Source organism: Sorex fumeus, unplaced genomic scaffold (assembly GCF_029834395.1).
Source record: "Sorex fumeus unplaced genomic scaffold, SorFum_2.1 ptg000051l, whole genome shotgun sequence".
Classification (NCBI taxonomy): domain Eukaryota; kingdom Metazoa; phylum Chordata; class Mammalia; order Eulipotyphla; family Soricidae; genus Sorex; species Sorex fumeus.
The window spans coordinates 5,331,058-5,348,263 of record NW_026606108.1 but is presented as its reverse complement, the minus strand read 5'-3'; the positions used below and the strand labels follow the sequence as shown (position 1 = coordinate 5,348,263).

The 17,206-nt window shown below is 57.0% G+C and overlaps 1 protein-coding gene across 1 annotated transcript in view; it reads right to left on the bottom strand.

Annotated features, from left to right (window-relative positions):
- PCSK6 (proprotein convertase subtilisin/kexin type 6) overlaps positions 1-17,206 on the bottom strand; it is a 90,665-nt gene that overhangs the window by 15,797 nt on the left and 57,662 nt on the right. The window contains exons 8-13 of the mRNA XM_056124360.1: positions 15,291-15,503; positions 12,896-12,996; positions 8,968-9,071; positions 6,734-6,851; positions 3,489-3,677; positions 2,330-2,466 (exon numbers count right to left, since the gene is read on the bottom strand). Of these exons, the coding sequence (XP_055980335.1) occupies positions 2,330-2,466; positions 3,489-3,677; positions 6,734-6,851; positions 8,968-9,071; positions 12,896-12,996; positions 15,291-15,503 (862 nt within the window). The remainder of the gene's footprint in view (positions 1-2,329; positions 2,467-3,488; positions 3,678-6,733; positions 6,852-8,967; positions 9,072-12,895; positions 12,997-15,290; positions 15,504-17,206) is intronic.

The following is a 17,206-nucleotide window of genomic DNA, read 5'->3' as shown; positions in this document are numbered from 1 at the left end:
GCTGTACACTGAGAGCCAGTCCCTTGGTCCACTTACACCAAAGGAAAGAGGCCCTGGCTGGAGAGGCAGGACAGGGTGAGGCATCTGCCATGCCCATGGCCCAGCCTGCGCCCTCCTGGGAACATGGTGTCTCTGTCTGCAGCACCATTTCTTGCCCCAAGGCTGGCTGGGACCTAGTGCCTGCAAGCTGCCTGGACCTCCCGGGGGGATCTGGTGGACAAGCAGTCTCACGGACTGCAATGTGGAAACCCCTGTGGTCCCGGTGGCCTTTGCCAGACCGCGATGCTGATGGGAGGTCAGCTCCTGCCTGCCAGAATGCACCACTGTGCGTGGACCGGGCGCCATGCCGCACAGGGCAGGTTGTGAGCAGAGTGAGTTACCCCATGTCCGGCTCCCCATCTCACCTGTGCCCACCCTAAATGTTCTGGATGCTGCAACTTCCCTGAGGGGTGTGTGTGTGTGTGTGTGTGTGTGTGTGTGTGTGTGTGTGTGTGTGATGTGTGTATGGCAGGGGAGGGCTGATCGATGGTTCCACTTTTCTCTCCAGGCCCAAAGGATGGGTTAGACCAATAAATAGTAACAAAAAGAAGAGTTAAGAAAGGGGGCATGAGAGCACAGCAGAGTGGGTGCTGGCCTTCCCATGAGGCTGAGCTGGGTCTAACCCCCAGCATCCCACAGGGTTCTCTGAGCCCTGCCAGGAGTAATTCCTGAATGCAGAGCCAGGCGTCAGCTGTAAGCATCGCCAGATGTGTCCCCCATCTCCCCCCACCCCAAAAAAAGAAAGGGTGCAAAAATTACCAGGGAAATAATAGGCAAAGAAAATGCAAAAGCCCCTTTTAGTTTATAATAGCGTGAAAAGAACAAAGTGCTTAGGAACAGACTGACTCCAAGAAATACATGCAGAGAGACAACGACAAACCACTGTGGAAAGAACAGAAAAAGTCCGAAATAATGGGGAAGACATGCACGTCCATGGATTGGAAAACTTAATGGAATAAAGCTGGACGCTGCAGACCCAGACGGAGTGGAGACTCACAGCGTCGACTAAGATGCTGATTTATAACGAGGCACATATGAAACTGCAGGGCAGCAGGACTTCAATAAACATCACGAGAGGACAGAGACACTCCCCACGAGACCCACGTGGAATCCCGCGCTGGGGTTAAAGAGCTAGCTGCACCTCCCGCCAACCTCAGCCCCCAGCTCCTCTCCGGAGCACTGTAATCTGTGGCCCAGGCCCGCACCCCCACTCCCCACAATGTCCATTTCTATAATCTGTGTAGAAGAGCAAAGGTCTCAGAATAGTTAAAACATTTTTTTGGGGGGGTTGGGGGAGGAGTAGCACGGCCAACAGTGCTCAGGGGTTACTCCTGGTTCTGTGCTGGGCTCAGGGATCCCTAAGAGGTGCTGGGGACTAACCCAAGTCAGCTGCGTGCAAGACAAGCGCCCTTCTTGCTGTACTATCACTCTGATCCGAAACAACGCCACTGAAAAACGGCAAAAGACGGGATGAGCAGGCTCTCCACAGAAGATGCCCCGATGGCCTGGCATCACTGCAAGGGAGATGCCAACTCAGACCACAAAGCGCCACAACCTCATGCCCAGGAGGAGGGTTAGAGCTCAAAAAGAGAGAGAAAAGAGATCAAATGCTGGCAAAGACGTGGGGAGGTGGAAACCCTCGTACGTTGGTGGCAGGAATGTCAAAGGCCCAGTTGCCGCACAAAGTCAAACCAGCCCCCCTCTCTGCGCCAACTTCCTCCTGGGCTGAGAGGAACAGAACCGTTTGAGACGCGAGTATCCAATGGCGGCTCCTACACGTGGGCCATTATGTGGAGACGACTGATTGTCCACGATGGACGAAGGCCCAAACAGCACGGCATGCTGATGCGACGGAACAGGGCGCCTTCTCGAATGGATGTGGAGATGTGTTCCCTGCCCACGAGACGTGGCCCCACATATGAGAAACACTCAACAGGGAAAGCCACAAGGGCAGGAAGTGGGGATGGGGTGGCACGGGGGAGGGGAGGTGTCCCGTGGAAGTGATGAGGCAGTGGCGTGGGCTGTGAATGATGGAGACGCCACTCAACCCAACACGATACCAGCAGCACTGCGGACCTCATGGGGTGGGGGGAACAGTATCTCTGTGGAAGACCCCTAGACAAAGAATCACCGCCCCAAGACATCTCCGGTTCACAGAGGGGGAAATGAAGAGGAAGCTGGCCAGGGGTAAAGCCATGCCTGGCTGGATCCCTGGCACTGAAAAAGAAAAAAAAAAAAGGAAGAACAGAAAAGTGGGGAGAAAGTCCTGGGCGAGGGCTGCGCCACTGACCTTGCTTGTCTGGGTGGCGCACTTGGGACAGCTGGTCCCGGATCTCCAGGGTCCACTCCCCCTCGGCCTTCTCCCCCCAGCAGTGCACCGTCATGAAGTCCCAGTTGGTGAAGCCCTCGTTGGAAAGATCCAGCAATCTGCAACGGGAGGCCGGCCGGGGTGAGGGGGTGGGGGGCGGCGAGGCCCCTCCTCACCACACAGGCAGGAGGTGAGGGCTCAGAGCCCGCGTGCTGTGGCCTCTGCGCTGGGACCTGTGGGTCTCCAGAATGGTAGGGGGCAGGAAGGCAAAGGCACATGCCCCAGGAGGTCCTGGCCAGGGCGTGGAGTAGCCCTGCCTTCCCTCATAGCCAGTGGTGGTGCGGGGGGTCTCTCCCAGCACTTCTGTCCTTGCTCCCTCCACCCAGCAACAGCCTCCAGAGCCCGGCCTCGTGGCCGAAAGCTGACCGAGACTGGGTCCCTCTAGGGGTCCCCCAAGAAGACGTTGCAATGTTGGGGTCTGTGGGCGCTGGACTCTTTGCACCCCCGGCACAGCAACATATCCTGTCCACATCCACACCAGGGCCACCATCAACAACAGGGTTGGTGGCTCAGGAGGGGAGAGGAGAGGTGGGGGGGGCGGAGGAAGAGGAGAAAGGAAGGAGGAAGAGAGAAGGGGTGAGGAAAGGGAGAAGAGGAAAGGAGAAAGTGGGTGGGGGTGAGAGGGAGGGGAGGGAATGGGGGTGCGCCCCCTCTCCTCGACCTCGGAGAGGATCTTGCTCCAAGGCCCCCCTCCGTGATGCTCACAGTGCTCCGTGCCCAGGAGCCGCCTGGCCAAGGTGGGTGCTGCCCCTAGCACCCCTGCTGGGAGGACGCATGGGGTGCTGCCCGCAGGAGGCCTCGGGCTGTCCTTTGGTCCCGCGCGACTCCTGGGGCACAGAGTCCGGGGTGAGCTGCAGAGTCACTGCCTCCAGGCGCCGCCTCCCTAGCCCCGGTCCCCCCGCCCCCCGGGGTGGGGTCCTGAGAGGCCGGGAAAGGGCTGGGCGTTCACACGGCAGCGGCAGCGGCCGCCTTTCCGGACCCGATCGAGCAGACGGCCAGGTTGGTACCCAGACTGGTACCCAGCACGGGGGGTCTGGGCTCGCTGGCGCAGGGCCCTCCCCCAGACCCCCGCTGGACGTACCTCTTGCCCAGCAGTTGGGACCTGGTGCCCGATGGGGAGATGAGGTGGATCTGCAGGTCCCCGCGGCGCGGGTGCGAGATGGAGGCGCGCACCACCACATGCTCCAGGAAGGCCACACGCTGGTCTGAGCGGTCGGCGCAGGCTGCCGTCTGGACCGTGGTGCGCAGCGTCTGGCCCACGGGGATGCTCCTACATGAGGCGGAGGTAGGGTCTCAGGCTTGGGGCTCACGGGGCGCAGGAGGGGGGCACCCAGACCCCTGACCCCCACCCTGCAGGCTGCACCCCTGCAGAGACCGAGAGGGCCTCCCTGGGAAAGTTCCAGCAGTGCCCAAAAGCACCGCCCCATCTAGAGCTTTCTGGAAAGCCACTGCTCCGGTTCAAAGACTATGGTCTTGAGGGCCTGATAGTTCAGTGGGTAGGGCACTTTGCACAGGGCCCACCTGGATCTAATTCCAACAGCACCCTGCAGAGCCCACCTACCCCACAAGGCCAACAGTAATAAATCCTGGGCACAGAGCCAGGAGTCACCCCTGAACCCTGCTGGGTGTGGCCCCAAACAAAAAGAAAAACCAAAGATTGTTCCTGGGGGTCGGGGAGGCCGCTGAAGGGCTGGGTGGCATGATGGGCATGCTCAGCCCCCCAGCACCAGAGCCTCTAAGCACGGAGCTGTGCAGTGGGGCAAGTGCCACCAGGAGAGGCCCCGACACTGACGGGGGCTTCAGAACACCCACAAAAACAAAGGGTGGCTTCGAACTGATGTGTCACAAGACATGTGATACCAGCAGGAACATTCCTGAGTGAGCAGCACACTGGGAAATTTCTAAGCACTGACCCCCTGCACCCACAGGGAGGTCGAGAACGCTGCCCGAGACCACACAGCTCCCATGAAGCAGGCGTGGGCCCCGCACCCTGGCCAGCTCCTGAACTGCCCTTTCCGCAGAGACGGGAACGGATGGGCATTACTACACAGACTCCAGGCACTTTCCCCCTTGGACGACATCGATGACAAGCGCCTGGCTCCAGTTATTCACAAGTCACTTCCACCAGAACATTCTAGAACGTTCCCTAGATGGAGCAGACACCACGTCAGTCCTAGACATGGGTCTTGTCTGGGGAGTGGGTGGGGGAGGGCGATACGAGACCAAGTGCAAGATGTGAGGATGAAAGACCAAAAGTCTACCACTGACCCACCCGCCCCTGGGCACTCAAAGCCTAGGTGGGAGGCGAGTGGGGCGGGACCTGGGGTCACCCAGAGATGCGACTGGGCTGGGGGAGGCACGTGCCCTGTGTGGCAGCGCCACCGGCCCCTGTGATCTCAGCACTGCTGAGATCTGTCCTGGAAGGAAGGCTCTTGCAGTGATCCGTTGGTCGGGGTTAGACAGAGTCTGTGTACTTTCTTTTCATGCCAGCACCCGTAAGGAACTTCCCATCGACGTGACGACTTTTGATTATGGAGCCATAGCACATCACTTTAGGCTGCAAATAGAATTTAACTAAGGGGGAAAAAAGGCTCATTGAGTATATGCGTTTAGAATGGGCCGCTCCATGATTAATTGGGCTATAAAGTGTTTTAATACACAATGTTTAAATCGGGAGCTTTTTTCCCCCCAATGTGAAATGAGAGAATAAAATGATCACTCCTGGCTCTGCACGCAGGGATCACTCCTGGTGGGGTGAGGGGCGCCCGCCCTATGGGATGCTGGGGGGGACTCTGGGCTGGCCACACGCAAGGTCAGCACCTTCGTCTCTGCACTGTCTCTCTGGCTCTCTGTGTGTTTGTCTCTGTCTATGTCTCCGCCTGTCTCTGTGTTTCTGTCCCTCTGCCTCTCTGTCCCTGTCCCTGGGCCACCTCAGTAGGGCTGTGAGACGTCTGGAGGGAGAGCTCTGTCTGTGTAGACGATTTCCCATCGGAACAGAGGTGCGATTCTGGCCCCAGCAGGGACTGCCAGGCCCTTTCTTCCCTCAAAGGGCAGGAACAATGTCGCTCTGTACGTTCCGGCTGGTTCCCCAACCAATGCTGTCTAGACTGGCCAAGCTCACGCTTAAAACACAAAATAAAACATAAATAAAAATAACCCCGCGCCACCCCGGCACCACTGCAAGAGGCTTCTGGCCGGAGAAGAATGCTCCGTTCAGGAGCTGCCTGGTGGGAGATGGGAGGGCAGGGCTCGCGGCACTGTGGTCACTTGGCCACCCGGGGGGGCCACCCGGGCTCCCAGGGGCCCCACACCCGGTGTCCTGGGCCAGAATGTTCAGTCAATGGCACAAGCAAGCCCAGGCCTGAAGGGCAGAGAGAAGAGAGAACCCACTACCTCCATCCCATCTGACAGCCTGCCACACCCAAGACTAGGGATCCCTTGGGCACCTTTGGGTGTGCCCCCCACAAAAAAATTAAACAAAGATAAAAAACAGCACAGATGCCAAGTTAAGAGATTTGGGCCAGGGCTGGAGAGACAGTTCTGCAGGTCTGGCACTTGCCTTGCATAGGACCGACACAGGTTCGATCCCTGGCACCCCACAGGGTACCCAGAGCCCGTCAGGAGAGGTAGTTCCTGAGTGCAGCCCTGAGCAGAGCTGGAGCATAGAGAGTGAGAACGAGGGGAGCACTCTGGTGAACACAATGACCAGTGTGTGCAGGAGCCCCGGGCGATGGGAGTGTGACCTAGAGAGCAGAGGACCGAGAGCCTAGCCCAGCGGTACAAGACCCATATCTCCACTGGACACATCAACTAAGGGAAGAAAGAAGGAAACCGGCAAATCACAAGGGGCTGGGAGATGATGCAGGGCCAACGGCATGGAGTTTGCACACACAAGGGCTGAGTCTGGCACTGAATCACCTGGTCTAGCAAAGCACTGTGTGGGAGCTTCAAGAAAGAAAAGAGAGCAGTGAGAACTCCCGTTCCTGGCTCTGTACTCTAGAGGAGCAAAAGCGGACACACATATGCACACACACACACATACATGCATGCACACACATGCACACACCTATTTGCATACATACACAAACATACATGCATGCACATGCAGACCCACACACTCACATTGCACAAATGCATTCACACATGCACACACATGCACACATGCATGCATGAACACGCACACAGTCACTGACACATGCACACGCACACACAAACACAATGACACGCAGACTCGCCTAGACACATGTGCACCAAAGGGCTTCTTGGCTGCATGCTCTCCTCCACCAAGGCCTCCGGGCTGAGAGAGGTGCAAACTCAGGGGCTCACCTGGACCTCTTGTCTGTGGCCACCACACACATGTGCTGCGCGGGCACCGCCTTCCACTTCTTCGCCTCCATCACCAGGCCCTCCGCGTCCACCAAACCAAATCCGTAAAGATGGCTGACTGGAAAGACAGGGCCTTCAGACCTGGCCGGGAAGGCTGCTGCCTGCAGTGGGTGGCCCTCGGGCTGGCCAGGCTCGCTCCAGAGCTGGGAGTGCTGGGACCGCTCCCCATGCCTGAGGCCAGCTCTCCTGCCCTTGCTGCCGCTTTTCTCTCTCAAGGAAACGCCAGTGTAGGACTGCAGCTGTGCTGAGGCAGAGGCCGAGTGTGCTGAGAGGGCCAAGAACCTTCCTTGCGAGAAACTACCTCCATGCAGCTCGGACTTGGGATGGGGCCAACTGCCCCTTGGACCAGAGAGCCAGCCTGGCACGCATAATGCCTCAGGTGCATCCCCCACAAGGCTGGGCTGGGCTCCAGAGCATCGCCACATGTGGCTCTGGGGGCCACAAACCCTCCACCCTCTGAAAACAAGGAATCTGTTGGGCATTTTGGCTCGACAAATCTTGTTTTCTGGGGCACACTTGGGCAGTGTTCAGGGATTACACCTGGTGGTGCTCGGGGCACCCTAAGGGGTGCCTGGGATCAAACTCGGGTTTCATCTGCTGTCCTATTGCTCTGGCCTCAACCGACTTCCCTGAATCTTGAAGCAGAAAACGGGAGGAGCCTGACATCCTGGGTTCAGGATCCTGCAGGTGCGATCAGACCACAAGGCAAGTCCCTGGCCTCTGTCTTCTCCCACACTCTTTCCCCAAGAATTCTCCAGGTGTCCCACGAGGCGTGGGGTCCTGTGTGTACCTGAGAGCCAGCCCCACCCTGATTGCTGTAGCCAGGGAGGAGGGTTCTGGGGTGCTGAGACTGAGGCAGAAACGGCATCAAATCTCTCCTCAATCAGGCTCCGACTACGAGCTGGGGCGGCTCCCGTTCCACATATAACAGACGCATTAGGAACTCAGCGGCACCCAAGCCAAAGGAGCACTCTGGGGACCAGGGCTGGACCCACATTTCACAGGCAGGAAGTCTCTGCTTGATAGGCTCCGCCCTGCTGGACTGTGGGGTCTCAGCAGGTACCAGGGTGGCACCAGGCTACACCCATGACTGTTCTCAGAGCAGGAGAGAGAAGGAGCAGCAGACCACAGACGTTTCAGTTAAAAAGTAATTTCCTGAATGGATGTCAATGTCCTCACTACTTCACAGATGAAGTAGGGCCAGTTCCAGAACTCTGGAGCACTTGGGGCTCTGAGTCACTCTAGGGTGGCACCCACATGACCTTCACTGACCTCCATGATTATGTATTGGTTTCTCTGGACTGCCGATGGGAGCCAGGACTGTGGTGAGGGTGCAGACCCACCAGGTGCTGGCCTGGGCTGGATTCCTGGCATCACATTGGCTCCCGAGCATCCCCAGGACAGGCCTGAGACCCTCAGCATCTCAAGGGTGCCCCATGTATGGGTACGCCCTCACTCTAGAGGTTCCCTTGTCGAGAACTATAGGATTGATGGGTCAAGGATCGTGGGCACGGTCTTGCAACCACCTGGGTACCACTTGGGCAACCAAAAAAAATTAAAAACTGTGCAGGCAGGAAAACACAATGGGAAGAGCCCACCTTGCACATGGCTGACCCAGGTTCAACCCCCAGTATCCCACAAGGTCCCCCGAGCACCCCAAGAGTGATCCTTGAGTGCAGAACTAGGAGTCAGTCCCGAGCATGGCTGGGTATGGTCCCAAACAAGCAAATGCAAAATTGCATTGTGGGGTCACAGTGTTTGGGAGCCATTTCTGATGGTGCCTGGAGGGCTCTGTGGTACCAGGGTTCAAACCCTGGGCTCTCACATGCAAAGCGCATGCTCTAGCCCTCTGAATCATTTTTCAGCCATAGAGGGAGATAGAAAGAGCATCGTTCAGTGAGTGCTGGCACGTGTGGAGCCTGGAAGAACATGTCCTCAGCCTCAAAGGCCCTGGGCAATTCTTACGGTCTATGCAAAGTTCTTAAAACTTTTCCTGGATATGGACTTTTATTCTTTGACAAGGTCATTTGGGGACTTTTCCTGAGAACTCATGTGATACCTGTGCTCCAGTTTCTGGGAGTTTATCCAGAGAGGACCTCTCACTCAGTTCCCCCACCTCCCAACAGGGAAGCAGTCCCCACCCACCCACCCACGCACAGGGACCCCCACCACACCTTTGTAACCTGCACCATTGACTTTCCAATCATTTGCTTTCAAGTGGGCTGGTCTGGAAGTCTTCACCAGCAGATGCTGGACGTCCCTCCACGTTAACTGGTTGCTGTAATGACAGGACAGGCCGCTATCAGCCCCAGTCTACCAGAACTATGACACTAACATGCTAAAGATGCAATTTGGGTTAATTAAGACACAACCAAGGGAGAGCCACAGGTGCACTTGGCTTTAATGTACCACGTACCCGGCCCTGTTGGCCAGCATTTTTGTTTTTGGGCCACACCTGGCAATGCTCAGGGCTCACTCCTGGTGGTCCTGGGGACCATATGGGATGCCGGGGAGTGAACCCAGTTCGACTAGCCCAGGTTTGCTGTGTGCAAAGCAAACACCCTATCCGCAGTACTACTACTCTGGCCCCTTTTGTCTTTGAAAAAAGTTTCTTTTTGAGGCTTAAGCAAAAGTACAGTGGGTAGTGTTTGCCTTGCATGAGGCTGACCAGGGTTCGCTCTCCAGCATCCCATATGGTCTCCCTGAACCCACCAGCAGCAACCTCTTAACATCGCAGGGTGTGGCCCCAAAACAAAACAAAACATTGTGCATGGGGCGGGGCTGGAGTGGTAGTATAGCAGGCCCAGAGTTTGTCTTGTATGCAGCTGACCCAGGTTTGATCCCCAGCATCCCATATAATTCCTAGAGCTAACCGCTGAGCATCACCTGGTGTATCCCTGCCTTTTTTGTGTGCAGTGCTGGAAATAGAATCCACTCAAAGCATGAGCTCTACCACTGAGTGACATCCTTGTGCCCAAATTCCAGCTCCACCCCCATTTTTTTCTTTTTGGGTCGCACTAGCGATGCTCAGGGGTTACTCCTGGCTCTGCACTCAGAAGTTCCATCTGGTGGTGCTGGGGGGGGGGGAAAGGGAGGGGGAACATATGGGATGCTGGGTATGGAAACTGGACTGGCTGCATGCAAAGTAAATGTCCTACCAGTGGTACTATCGCTCTGCCTATAGTACAGGCACCCTCCCACCTCTCCACCTTCCCCCCTTTTTTGTTTCGCAGTTTTAGGGATCAAACCTAGGGGCCCTCACTATCTGGCCAAGCCACCGGCCCAGCACAGCTTGGGGGGCGGGGTCCTTCCTTCCACAGGCTCTCTGTGAACGGCTCCCAGTGACTATGTCCCGAGACAAGAATTCACCGGACGACTTGATGCTCATGAGCATTTCCCACCAGCTCTGCTGGACACTTTCCCACGGCCACGCAGGACATTGGGACTGCACAGAACAGCAAGCGTGGGTCTGTAAGCGACAGCTGACCCCGATTCTGGCGGTGTCCACAGGCTCTCCCTGGCCCCCTGGGCAGTCTGCAACCCCTGAATCAATATAGCTTCGCGGTCAGGGTCCTACAACCCAAGTAGTGGGAGCCCGGGGGCACGTGTGTTGCTAACCGGAAGCAAGCAAACCAGGAGGCCGGAAGCGGGACTGAGCCGGAAATCACGGACAAACGCATGCGCAGCAGGCCCGGAAACCTGAAGACACTGCTCCGCGCATGCGCAGCAGGCCCACTGTGGGTCTCTAGAGCCCTCCCGCCTCTGCCCAGGGCCGCAGTGCCCTTGGGAGGGCGAATTCCTTCCCTGAGCCACTCTGTATGTTTAAAGGCTTGAGTGAACGCTATTTCCTTTTTCTCTTTGGGGCCTTACCCGGCGATGCTCAGGGGACCAATGGGGGGGGGTGCTGGGATGGACCCCGGCCGGCCTTGTGCACCCACTTGCACCCACCTGCACTACCTCCAGCCCCAGGAGCGGTCCTCTAGCCTGGCACCTGTCCGGGGCGGAGGGGCGGGGAAGATGGCTATCGAGAGTTTCCGTGTGCCCACAGGCCAAGTGTCACGGAACAATCCCGGACCTACTGGGGCTTTGTTTTCTCTTGGGTTTCGGCCGACAACATTCCTTGCATGTTTTCCAGTACGGGAAGAAAGTCTAGAACAATGAAGGGCTGAGTCTGTGCGCGCCACTTTCCACTCCAGTAACTGATGGAGAGTTTTTCAAACACAGACTCGGGGGCCCAGCGCTGGAGATTTTGGCCTGAAAATCGACCCCTTTTCTCTGTGGTACCTTTGCACCACCAGTAGCATTTGAGGTTCTTTTGCCCGGTGCAAACCAACATGCCAATGCGCCTAATTAGAAGGGCTTTAGGCAACCCAGACAGGAATTTGGCATCATTTCACAGCTCATCGACAATGAATGGCTGGGCTGTTGGAAGGCAGATCTTGTGGGACTGATGTGTCTTTTTGACACGGTGGCTCCATGTAACCAAACAGTACTTTTTCTTTTCTCTTCCTTCTGCTCCTTTCTTTCCTTCTTTTTCTGGGTAGGGACCACCCCAGGAGAGCAGGGGCTGTTCTACCATTTGAGCTCCTTCTGCAGCCACCTCTTTTCTCCCGTTGGCCCACAACTCTCTAGCAACTCTAAATTCTTCAGCATTTTGAGGGGAGGGGGAGGGTGTAGGAGGCACACTTTGACAGTGCTCAAGGCTTCCTCCTGCCTCTGCTCAGGGATCACTCCTGGTGGTGCTCTGGGGACTCTTTAGGATGACAGAGACCATTTTTGGCTATGGAAAGGGCAAGTGCCTTAACCACTGTGCTCTCTGGTCCCTCTACTTGGGCTTCTGGCAGATAAGATAGCCCCAGCTTGTCAGTGAATGAGTTCAAGATCCTAAAGGACAGCTGGAACATCTAAAGTATGACTTCGGGGGGACTCTGCTCCCTCGGAAAGGCAGTTCCTAGAGACAGAGAGTAGAGTGGAGGATGGCCTGGAGTGGGAAGGAGCGGGAACAGAGAAAATCTAGGGATCAGTTGTGGCCAACTTCCCCTCCCAATTCACATGTGGAAGTTCTTTTATTATTATTATTTTGCTTTTTGGGTCACACCCAGTAATGCTCAGGGGTTACTCCTGGCTTGCACTCAGGAATTACTCTTGGTGGTGTTCGGGGACCATAAGGGATGCTGGGAATCAAACCCGGCTTGGCCGCATGCAAGGCAAACACCCCACCTGCTGTACTATCATTCCAGCTCCTATTTTTATTATTATTATTTCTTTAGTTTTTGGGGCATTTGGTGGTGCTCCAGGCTTACTCCTGGCTCTCCATTCAGGGATCTCTCCTGGCAGAGTTCTGGTGATTATATGTAGTGCCAGGGTCTGCTGCATGCAAGTCAAGTGCCCTCCCCACTGTACTTTTCTCTGGCCCACCTATGTGGAAGTTCTAACTCCCAGTATCTCCAAATGCATTTGGAGAGAGACTCTTTAAAGAGTTTTTTTTTTTTGGTTTTTAGGACCCCTAGCATCGGGATGGCCCAGAGGGCTGGTGTCCTTACAGCAGGTCTGGTCACACGTACAAAGACCCTGTAAAGATTTAGGGCAGAGGCAGCTGGAGACACCTGGGAGTGATGGAGGCCTTGGAGGATGCTGGAGCTGGCCTGCATTCTCATCACAGACATCCAGCCCAGAACTCGGAGCGTGTGAGGGAGCATTCGCTGGCCAACACAGAGGCGCTGTGAAGAGATGTGGGATTCTGGATGGCCAAGTTTGGGATATGGACAGTGAGGGCCATAAGAGGATGATGGGGAAGTGCTTCCCGAATGGGGAGCTCACAGCAGCAGCATTGCCACGAGGCCCTGAGTTGGATTCCTAGGACGACGTGGTCCCCTGAGCACCACTGGCCATAGCCCTGGATTCTCTGAGCACCCCCACAGTGGCACTGAGCCACCGGGGAAGGCAGGTCAAGAGTGGCCCCGTGGAGGGGTGCTCGTGAGCAACACTTAGCCCCCCCCCCCAATACAGCTGGTTACTAAGGTGCATTCCACATTGTGTGGATGCACTCGAGGACAATATCAAACTGGAACGCGGATGCAGGGAGGGCACACAGGGACTTACTTTGCCTCCAAGGCCAAGGCAATGATGCCAGCCACCATGGGGGCCGAGACGGAGGTGCCCGTGTGGCCGTCGGTGCAACGCTGACGCAGATCCGTGGTCACCTGGTGGAGGGGGTGATGAGAGGTGAGTCAACTTTTGGGGGGCGGGGCTGTGTGCAGAGCGCAGGGGCTCCACCGCAAGCCCTGTATTTCAACTCCAGCTCCGTGGGGTGTGGCTCCCAAACAAAATGAAAGTGACAAAGAGGTGGTCTCTAGGCAGTGTGACCTGGGTCCCACTCATCTCCCTGGTAGTCCCACTCAACAGCTTTGTTCCCCTCCCCCATAAGAAAGGATGAGCCCCTAGGGGCAGGACCAGTGGGGCTCAGGTAGAGAAAAGAAGCATATAGAAGCCACACTTGGACACAGCTTGCAGAAACACGTGCTGAAACTTGAAATGAGTCGAAAAGGACCCCTCCCCCTGAAATCTCCCGATGCCCCCACCTCACCCCCTGACTTTGGAGCAGTTAGAACCAATCTGCCTTTAGCCAGAAGGTGAAATGACCTGTGGGTCATTCTCATGGGCCCTGTCCTCCACCTCTGGGACCTGCAGTATGGCTGCCTAGTCACCAGTCAGATCCCAGGCTGTCCTGAGACACCAATTCTGGGCACAGTGGACGCTGGGGGTGGAGGTTCTGCACCTCATGACCTCCACAGTCTGATATGCATGGAAATGGAAAGAACAAGCCACCACCCTCAGTTTGGCACATGTGGGTTCACAGAGCAACTGAATCCCCACTATACAAGATGGGACTCAGGCCCTGTGGGCCTGCCCAGCAGGCTGGCAGGCCAATCAGGGTGGGCCCCCACATGTCCAGAGGACAGGGGAAAGGCAGGTTTCTGGGCGATGAAGGCTTCTTGGAGCTGAGGGACAGAGCTGTGGTCAGCATGTGGGAGATCCTGGGTGCCCTCCCCGCGAGCCCAGCTCAACACAGAAGGAGAGGCTCCAGGACCCTGAAGCTCGGGGCCACGGGACAGCCCAGCTCCCTCTGATTTCATAGGGAGACGGAAGGCTGCAAGAAAAGGGATCCCTACCCCCGCCTCTGCCCCCTCTGACCCTAAGGGTGTGCTCAGGGATTAAACAGAAACCAGGATCATGCAGGGAAAGCACGTCCAGGAGAGTCACATGCAAAACCTGCTCCAGCAACGGCCACATGCCCCCCACCCTAAGGAGACTCCCTTGGTTATAAAGTACACAATGACATGTGTGCCTGCTTGCAGCCAGCCGGCCTCCGCCACCAAGCCCCTGTTCCGAGGAGGCAGCTTCTTGCAGAACAGGACGCCATTCAGTCCCGGCTGCCGGGCCCGCAGCAAAGGAAAATAACCAGCCAAATGAATCCCTTCGTTAACTGGGCCCCGGGCCACGGACAGGCTGGCGGCAGGCGCGGGGGAGGAGGGAGTGTGGCGGGTCGCAGAGGAAGGCTGTCTGCACCCGCAGAAATGGGCAAAAATACATTTGCAAATAATTCCTTAAAGCCACGGCTCCACAGTGGGGAGGAAGGAAAAAAGATGCCTGTGAGTTTTCAAAGGCCTCCGCCTCGGTGGGTGACCAGCCCGACTCCTGACAATGTCCAAACACTACCTCGGTGTTCGGCATTAGAGATACACGTTTCATCTGAAACCGAGGCCTCCCCAGCCTGTCTATGTATTTATTTTTTGTACGGAAGGAAGGGGGAGTAGTATACATCCCACCTATATATTAACCAAAGGTTCTTTATCTTTTTGGAGCTGTGGGTGGGGTGGGGCATACCCAGCAGTGCCCAGGGGATACAGTGGTGCCAGGATCAAAGCTCAGGCTTCTGCAGGCAGAAGAGGCAGGCCCCCAGCCCCGGGAGCTAGGCCGCGGCCCCACAGAGCTACTTTTGGAAAGAGCAACTCCACGGAGGTTCCTGGAGCGAGCCGCACAGGCAGAAGGCAGAGCTGGGGGTGCCAGGAAAAGCCCTTCCCTGGAAGGAAGTCTCTGGAAGGCTTGACTTTCCAGCAGGTTCTGCGGGGGACCCAGACTTGCTTGGGACTCTGCTTTTGATGTTGAAACGAAGCTGGCTGGGGAGGCCACGTGGAGGAGACCACAAAGCTCTAAAAGGAGCTCTGGGCGGTGGCCACACCCCGCCCTTAGGTGGTATTTTTAGAGCCCAGAGGAGGAAGATGGGGAGGCCGTGGTGCTTGTGTGCAAGGGCAGAAGGGAGGCTGGAGGCCGCTGGCCACAACACAGGGCGAGCTCAGTGCGGGTGAAGCAGCTACACGACCCCTCTCCCTAGCCCCAGCCCCGCCAGCCCCGAGCTCTGGGGGCAGAGGCAGCACTGCCCCCCCACACCTCCCCGGGCAGCAGTCAGGGGTCTGGGGGTGCTGGAAGCACTCACGATCTTGCGCTCGTAGAAGGCACCACTGCTGTAGGTGGTGGCGAGCGTGGATGCGCACTCCTCCAGGTACCAGGGCTTGTAGCCATTCTCCGTGGTGCTGCTCACCGAGATGGTGTAGATGCTGTTGGTGTAGCCATCACACGCGCAGTGGTCACCCTCGCGTCCGCCATTCCCTGACGCCCAGACGAAAATGGAGCCCAGGCCCTGCCGGCCCTGTGGAGGGAGGGGAAGAGGTCAGCCTCCTTCCCAGGGATAGAGGGAAGTGCTGAAAGCTTCCCACAGCACCTGGGCTACTGTGTGGCTGCTCGGTGTGTGTGTGTGTGTGTGTGTGTGTGTGTGTGTGTGTGTGTGTATGTATATGTGTGTGTGTGTGTGTGTGTCTCCTGGGGGAGCAGGTGCCTCTCAGGTCTGGTCCTGGGAGCCGGAGGGCCACTCTCAGGGCTGCCTGGCTAACAGGGATGGACAGTTTGAAGCTTGGGGCATACCGGCCATGCTGGGGACGCACAGGGCTGGGGGTGGCAGTGGGTTCCGGGTACACAAGGCCAATCTCTCACTCAGCCCCAGCGGGAGAGACACATGGTGCAGTCAGAGAGGGCCAGGCCTGGCTTGTCCCCAGTACCACACACCCCCTACCCCAGCATTGCCCGGTGCAGCCCTAAGACCCTTGAACACTGCTAGGAGTGCCCCTGCTGGCCCTGGGCAGTGTCCTCTGCCCCCCCCCCCACCCCCCCCCAGCTGGCCTTAGTGGCCCGGCCTCTGGCACTGCAGGGTCTGAGAAGCAATGTTCTCTCAGGGACACACTGAAATGCAGGTCCAGTTGTCTGAGTATCAATAGGAGTGGCCCTGGGCCCCCCTGAGCACTGCTTGGCTGTCCTTCTGGGCCCCTCAAAAATATTAAGAGATTTTGTATTTTTTTGGAAAATAAAAGAATATTAAAAGAAAGCAAATGTGATCTATAGACTCAGTGGAATGTATGGGGGCTCTGTAGGAAGAGCGCGGGGGCTCAGGCACTTAACCAGCACACAACCGACCTGGGTCCCATGGGGCCCCCTGAGCACTGCCGGGAGTGGTCCCCAAACCAAACCAAACCAAACCAAACCAAGCTACCCTAAAAGATGAAATTCTGCCATTTACAAGAGCATAGAACGAACCTCAAGCGACCAAACGAAGTGAAGAAAGTGAGAAGGAGCTAGACAAATGTCGGATGATCTCATCTCTGTGGGCGATAGGAGGAAATAAGGAGACGGGCAGGTGACATGAAACAAACAGCTGCCCTCGGACACTGACACCTTGGCTGGGTAGAGGCTGGGGTGGGTGGTCCAGCAGGAGAGTGCTGGCCTTGCGGGTGGGAGGTCCCGGCCTTGATCCCCAGCATCGCTGCCATGAAAGACCAGGTGAGACCAGCGATGCTTCAGCTGCCCCTGCGGGTGGCACGTTCCCTGCCCCGGTCTTCTCCTCCAGGGAGGCACGGGACAGGAGCCCTCAGGCCAGGGACTTGCATTTCAGCCCAGGAAAGCAACCGCCTCCATGATCAGAGCCTGTTTTGGCATCTGGCAAGGGTGCAGGGTTCCTCCTCCAGCTCAGAAGCACCCGCAGGCTCTGATCTCCCTGAGGGCGCTGTCCAAGCCCCTGCCAACGCATCTTCGTGCCAAATGACAGAGCCTCCCCACACTGAGTGACACAGCTCCCAGAGAGGAAGTCCCATGGGGTGGCGGGAGATTGCAGGAGAGGAACAGGGCAGAGCGGAGCACTGACAGACGGAGAGGCGCAAGGTTAGCTTTGGGACCGGCACGTTGACAGCTGCGCGTGTGCAGACGACATGGGACAGTGAGGACGACGGAAGCTTCTGGTATGACATCTCAGGCTGCAGACTAAGGACAGTGAATCACGCCAACGTCCATATGTCGAGAGAACAA